At 45.0% G+C, this 7011-nt stretch overlaps 1 protein-coding gene across 1 annotated transcript; it reads right to left on the reverse strand.

Moving 5' to 3' along the window:
• Positions 1 to 414: 414 nt before the first annotated feature.
• On the reverse strand, positions 415 to 4352 carry emilin3a (elastin microfibril interfacer 3a). Its single transcript, XM_075475760.1, has 4 exons — positions 3886 to 4352; positions 3626 to 3745; positions 2983 to 3518; positions 415 to 2805 (listed from the first exon to the last, which is right to left on the reverse strand). The coding sequence occupies exons 1-4, from the start codon at positions 4032 to 4034 to the stop codon at positions 857 to 859; spliced, it is 2754 nt and encodes a 917-aa protein (XP_075331875.1). The 5' UTR covers positions 4035 to 4352; the 3' UTR covers positions 415 to 856.
• Positions 4353 to 7011: the final 2659 nt, after the last annotated feature.

Here is a 7011-nt window from a genome sequence, read left to right on the forward strand (position 1 = left end):
GGCTGCTGCACTTATTAGGTCGTCTTTCTCAATCACCTTGGCAATGATATACTTTTGTAATTTTCTCCTGGTAATTGAGGACTGTCCCCGTTGACTTAATTTTTGGGACTGGAGGCTATCATTTCTACTCTGCATGTTTCAATTCTCTCCAGTCCACTGAATGTCAAACGTGTTAACACATCTCTACTGCCCTCTTGTGGTTTGTCAACATTTCTGTTTTTTGGAACTGCAGTGAAACGAGGAGCTTCTGTGCCCACATTGTTGGTGTTGTGTAGTCTGATTCTTTCACCAGAAGAAGCTTCATGATACATTCATTTGTCTTGTCTTGCCTTCTTTTTAACAAAGAAATACGTGAACTTTAGAGACACTTGTTTATTAGAAAGTACTGAAACAAACTAGTAATAACGATCCGAACATAGCTTGAAATTCAAACACTTGATGATGAATTACAATGTGAGACTAATGCTCAAAATCAGAAGCCATCAAAATATCGGCATACTTCTAATCTAGACATGAGAAAAAAATAATATTAAAAATGTATAAAAATTCTTATATGACTGTTCTTACGAGCTTCACAGAAACAGTATAGTATAGTCACACAGTTATTCACCTCTCGCTCAATTTCTGCGGCGCTAAGTAAGAGTAGTTTCCAGGTAGCACCTTCATGATTCAATGTTGATATTCTGCTATGATTGCACTCACAATTAGCTGCCTTTTTTGTTTTCATTGCATAATATAAGCTAACTAAAATAATCCCATTTCAGTGCTGGTTTAAAACCTTTGCATGTTGTGGTGGAACCCCACTACACCTGCAAAATATCAACCCCTTAAACATTGATTGTCCATATAAACTCAACTAATGCAGAGTGAAGGTGTCCCCTCGTTTCACCTCCGCCTCCATCTCTGAACTCTGTGTTGGCTCTGGTCTTGAGATGCAGTTTTTTAGTTCCCCTTTCAGCTCAAACAGCTGCTGAGCATGGCTGGAGAGAGTTCCATTGATCTGCAGGAGAAGACCGCTCGATTGTCTCTCCAGCTCCTCCCTGATTCTCTCCAGGTCCTCTGCCAAATAATTCAGGCCCTTACACTGGTCCTCCACGCTGGCTACACGCCCTCCAACCTCAGTTACCTCTTTTTTGACCACCAGAGCCGTGCTCCGGCACCCTCGGACCTCCTCAGCTAGGCGCCTCTTCATCTCTTGCAGCTCACCTTTAAGTCGGGCCATTCTGCGCTCACCTGCACCAAGCATGGAAGCCTGATGTCCAACCAGCTGGACCACACCCTTTATTTGTTGAGCCAGACGGACCTCTCTCTCATGCCAGGAGCTGTTGGCTTGATCCACCTGGTGGACCACAGTGACCACAGAGTCCTTGAGGCCCCTCAGGGTGTGGTTGACTGAGTGAACACTGAACCTGAGGACTGTTAGCTCTGCTTCAATGGGAGACTTTTCCTCCGCTTGTTGCTGTTGCTCCCTGAGTGTCAGCTTATTCAAGATGTTCTGCACCGTAACATTGAGCCTGGTCAAATGGTCAGTCTGCACGTCCAGTACCTCCTTTATATTCTGCTCTACTTGCTGGTTTTCACTTGGCCCAGCAGAGTCTCCCTGGGTGGCAGATTTTTGAGGTGAGGAACAAGAAGAGGAGCAGAGAATCTCAAGGCTGCTGATGTGTTTTTGCACCTTGTCCACATCCAGCTCAAGTTTCCCTCGGAGGGACTCCAGCTCCATCTCCAGAGTCGGAACAGCATGACCCTCCAGCATTGCAGGGGTGGTGGCGTTACCCAGCTCCTCTAAAGCTGTCAGTAAACGGCACTCTATTGCTCGCAGCTTACCCTCTATCCTGGACTCCAACCCCTGTCCTGTCACAGCATTGTCTAGGAAACCCTTCCTCCTCCCAGACTCATCACTTTTAATCTGTCCAGTCAGGTTGAGCTTGGCCTCTACATATCCGAGGCGGCCCTCCAGCATTCCCTCTATGTGGTCCTTGTGACCACCAAGCTCCACCCTTAGGTGCCCCTGCGACTTGTTGAGGCTTGCCACTGATGTTTCCAGCTGCTTTACTCTTTCTGCTAGTTCACCCATTCTACCACAGCAGCTCTCTGTGGCCTTTAAACCGTGGATCTGTGCCTGGATTTTTACCAGCTCAGATCTCAGTTTTGATGTACTGTCTTCCAGAGTGCTTGTCATCTGCCGCTGCTGCTCACGCTGCTCCCTCTGGCACACACGGCGCTCCTCTCCGGCTTTCTCCTTGCACCGTTCCTCTGCGGTCTCCACGTGCTTCTCCAGCCCACCAAGAATTTCTGTCCTGGCAGCACTTAGTTTGGCATCCATCAAATTCTCCATAGCTCCCCCAAGATCGCCAGTGGAGTCTGATGCTGCTCCTGCTCCATTCAAAATATTCTTCAGGACTCCATCATGTCCCATCACTGTTGCTTTGAGCTCCTGTAGCTCTGCTGTCTTGGCTTGCAGCTCTGCCCTGAGCTCCTCTACCCTTCCATTCAGTTGTATGAGGCCTGGAAACACGTGGCTGCCATCTAGACCTTCTGTGTCAGGGTGTCCCCCAGGAATTTCAACAAACCCTACAGTAGATGGGTTAGAGACTGTAGCTGGAGCGGGAACAGGACCAGGAACAGGGGCGGCAGACAGCAGAGCTGACAGCATCCTGTTGGCATCCTCTCTTAGCGAGGCTCTTAGGCTATCCTCCAGTCCAGTCACAGTTCCCCTCAGTGTCTCCAGACCCTGGCTTAGATGACGCACATCCTCCTCAATGCGATATATTTGCTCCTCTGTCTCACTGTTGAGAGTTTGGCCTGAAAAGAGAAAGAAAAGTCAGACAAATTGAAACTGTTGCTGGTACAGTTTGAATCCAGGTTAAATGTAAAAATATGAACTATTTTTTTTTATCTGTGTGTGAAGAAACTGTGAGTACTATCAGTTTTGATACATAAAGAATCCATTTATTATACAGGTTCCCTGAATACACTCACTTATGGTGTCCCCCTCATGGTGGTCTTCACCAGATTGAGGAGCAAGGATTTCCTCTGCCATAATTTCTTCTGGTCCTTGGCTGTGCTCGTGTCCATGTTCATGTTCCTGGTTGGTGTCTGTGAGATGTGGCTCCTGGTGCTCTGATACTGGCTCCAGTTCAGATGGATAAGGCTCAAAAGAGCTGTCTGGATAGGAGGGAGATCTAGGAGGCTCAAAGTGAGGCATTGGGAAGGAGTTAAAGCTGCCAGTGGGAGCCCTTTCTGGCTGACTCCATGGGCTGGCTTTCACAACGCTGTTAATAGGGGGGCCTTTGAACATCGGACCTTTAAACATGGGTCCTTTGTGCTGTGGTCCCTTAAAGTGTGGGCCTTTCATTGGTGGACCCTTGAATGGTGGCATCATTCTCATAGGATGCTGGTAAACTGGATGCCCCTCCATGCATTCATAACCAGAATACCCAGGACAACAACGCCACTCCAGCTCTGTGACTGTTTTATGTGCCACCTTGTAAATTGGCTTGTACAGCAGACGATACCTAAGGGAAACACCCAGTTATTAGTCGCTGATAAATGTTTGCCCCAAGTATTATGTATTGTGAAGTGATGCGACTTAAAATTCATAAAAGACGAGCTGTTTACTCACAAAAGAGTTGGACATTTTTGGCCCCAGGAACACTGGTTGTACTCGGCTTTTACATATGGAGCTGCCCCGTCTTGCATAGTGAACGACACTGTCTTTTCTATGACGTAGGCGCAGTGATTCCTTTCAGAGTACACATAAAAGATCACAAATGAGAAATCAAATTTACCGCTTCAGATAGAAATGCAAAATGTTGTTGCTTGGTGTAAAATGTAAATTGACATTTTATGTGGTGCAGGACATAATAGAGGAACAGCACTTACTTGTGTCTGCTGGTGGGTTTCTCTTGTTCATGGTGTGGACTGTGCCCTGGTTTATACTGATGGAACTGGAATGGTCTGTAAAACTTTGTTTCAACAGACAAAAACAAAGTGATGAACACAAAGGGACTTACAGCCATTGCAGAATGCATCTTTCGATATTCACTTGTTCAGTAAAAAAATTGCCGAAAAGAGTCTTCAGTGCTGAGGGGCAGTTGAAATATCACAAGAAAAAACAAGTATTCCTTCGGCCACCGTAAGCAGTGCCCTGAATATTCCACTCCGTTTGTCTGGAATAAAGGTTTTGATTGACAAAACAGTATATTTTTTAAAACATACAAACTTAGAAAAATGGCCTCAAAAGTTGCAACAGTAAAAAACTGAGTCTCTGCCGCAGAAATCCGTTGGACTGTATTATTAAGCAGAATGTCACCCTGCGAATGTTGAGCCTGATGCTGGCTCTGGGTGCGGTGGACTCTGTTCGAGTGACAACAGTCCACTGTGAGTTTGAAGGACTTCACATGAGTAATAGGGCCCCGCTGGCCCCACCTGCATGTCTCCTCCCACACAGTCTACTCAAAGTAACACCAGAGTGACACTGCAGGAGAGAAAACCCTCATGATCACATAGAGTTATATGGTGCTTATGGTATTCAACTTAATAGAAATGTCTTACTATACATTTAATCTGAAGACGGCTTCTGCAAATCAGGGCTACAAATCTGAAGCCACATGAGCTGTTTTCCCATGGTGATGTCATGGCAAACCAAAGGGGAAATGGCACCTCCAGAGGGAACAACAGCAGACCTTGTCTCAAAAAAAGTAATGTGGTATGTATTTGACATGCATGTATTTGTTTTCGTCACACTCCTCGGAGTGTCTAAAAAAAGCTGTCTAAAAAAAAATAAAATTGCCTCCAGTTTGTAGGGAAGAGGGAGCATATAGTAACATTAAATTCAAGTTTTAAAAGAATTCGATGTAGTTGCATTGTTAAAAATGACAAGATGGGGGTTTCAGGTCTCTTAATTAAGATATTTTCATGATGTGAGACACGGTATAGCAAACAAAGAAGAACATTTTCAGATTTATGAAGCTTGAAGAGCGGTTTTGTCATTTAGCAGTCTGCAGTATCACAATGTATGAATCTATATTGGTCAAACATGTCTTTTGCCTGCCAGACTGACTGAGCTGTTATGACAGTGTTGAGGGTTTGTGTAGGCTTGGCACACTGTGCAGTGAGATCTGTGAAACATCTTTTTAACTTCACACGTGCGCACCAACACACTTTAAACCCCAAGTTAACAGCAAACCTCCAGGAAAGGGAGCAAACAAAAACAAATACGCTGTGTTCAAATCTGTGGCAGTGCACACCCATGCCTGAGTGCTGTGCTCCACAAGCCCACACATTCACTCACAGCACAGGCCTTTGTACAGTTTTAGTTCACCGCACCCTGAGTATAGAGCAGCCTGATTGTTCCCCAGTGACCCCACTCTTTCTACTTCAAGGCCTGTTAGATGAAGCCACTTTAATCACAATAATCAAATGACTGTAGATGTTTCCCAATATTTTGAAGTATAAAGCATGGAATCTGCAGCAGTCCTGCAGTTCAAGGAAAGCAGGGCTGCATTATGGCGTCCATGCCATTCATTGACAGATGTAAGTGCTCACGGTGAAACAATGTTTTTGGCGACCCGGTGCAGAATAGAGCTGCTGAGACAATGAAGACAAAACAGTATGGCAAACAAATACCTTAAAGTACAAAAAAATCTTTATTAACAAGACTACTGCATTGGTATGTTACTGTACCAGAATCTATTTGGGCAAAGTCTCTTACTCCCTGTTTCTGGTTTGTTTGACTTGTTTTAGAGGCAGAATCATTTCCTGCCTCCTGTTTGTTTTACCAGATCACACCTTTTCCCACCTAGAAACACCCTGATCAATTCAGATGCACAACAGTGTGCGTCTTTATTACACATTCTCCACGAGCCCTGTTGCCCTCTTGACATACAAACAGGCTCTCATTGTCTCACGGGAAACGTGCTGCAGAACACACAGTGTCCAGGCTCGGACCGCAGCTCCGGTGCTGTGAAACAAGTGCAGCTTTATTTTGCAGGATGGTTGAGGCTCCACCCTGGGTTTTCCTTGAATGGCATCACACAGTTTTAACTGTTTTAGCTTCGACTCACCTGCCCGTCATAATGCTTATGTCAGACTGTAGCTGTTTGAGGGCTTCTCAACATTCCTACTTTATGAACAGGGAGAGGCCCGGTTAACCGGCAAGCCCAATAAAAAGTTAAAAACAGGAGTCTGCGCAGCAGATGGGGAACTATTTTTGTTTATCTCTGTTTCTTTGCATCTATTTGATTTTAACACCAAGGGTCCAAATTCTAAGCCGACTTGTAAATCTCTTGATCTTTGTCATTAGTTTTCAACTAAGTCAAAAAGGTTCCTAGAATTTGTGGCTTTTGCAGCTCTTTCCCAACTATATTAGCAAGCTGTTGAGTTTGTACATGGTCCAAAGAGTAAAAAAGAGCAATACATATGTTTTTTTGTTGTTAACACAAATTTCTAAATAGAAAGAAAAAAAATTCTCTGGGCCTCTAATCAGTGCCTTTATGTTTGTATTCACCAGGATTGCTGGGCTGCTTAATCACGTTTTTATCCCTTATATTTTTTGTGTTACAACACATATGAGTAATATCTTCTGCTTTGTATCTGCAGAACACCATGGAAAGTCTCATAACGTGAGGTCAGACCATCCGTATCTAGACTGTTGGATTTACAGTTGACGCGTCTGTCACGGCGGTGGCGGACCGTGACGTCAAAATGACGTATCAGGCATGGCGCTTGCCTTGAAAAGATGGCGCAGCGCGTTGTCGTGCACCAGTAGATTTTTGTAACTTGGCTGCGCCGAGAATGACAAACCGGATGGACCGATGTGAGACCAGGCTCAGTCAGGAGGTGTGTTTGTACAGACAGCTGTACGAAACTGCAGTAAAACAGCACAGGGACCACATAAACTCCCAAAACTGGTGGACAGAGATGGGCAGAACTTTGGGGAAAGAGGGAGAGTTCTGTAAGAATGTGTGGAAGAAGCTACGGGACAGATACGTGAAGGCAAAGAAGAGG

The sequence above is a fragment of the Odontesthes bonariensis genome, chromosome 10 (genome assembly GCF_027942865.1).
Source record: "Odontesthes bonariensis isolate fOdoBon6 chromosome 10, fOdoBon6.hap1, whole genome shotgun sequence".
NCBI classification, from domain to species: Eukaryota; Metazoa; Chordata; class Actinopteri; order Atheriniformes; family Atherinopsidae; genus Odontesthes; species Odontesthes bonariensis.

Coding starts and splice junctions, on each gene's coding strand:
- emilin3a (XM_075475760.1), bottom strand. CDS start 4,034: ATGCATTCTGCAATGGCTGTAAGTCCCTTTGTGTTCATCACTTTGTTT. Junction 3,519..3,625: donor CAAAAATGTCCAACTCTTTT/GTGAGTAAACAG, acceptor TGTTTCCCTTAG/GTATCGTCTGCTGTACAAGC. Junction 2,806..2,982: donor CCATGAGGGGGACACCATAA/GTGAGTGTATTC, acceptor TTCTCTTTTCAG/GCCAAACTCTCAACAGTGAG.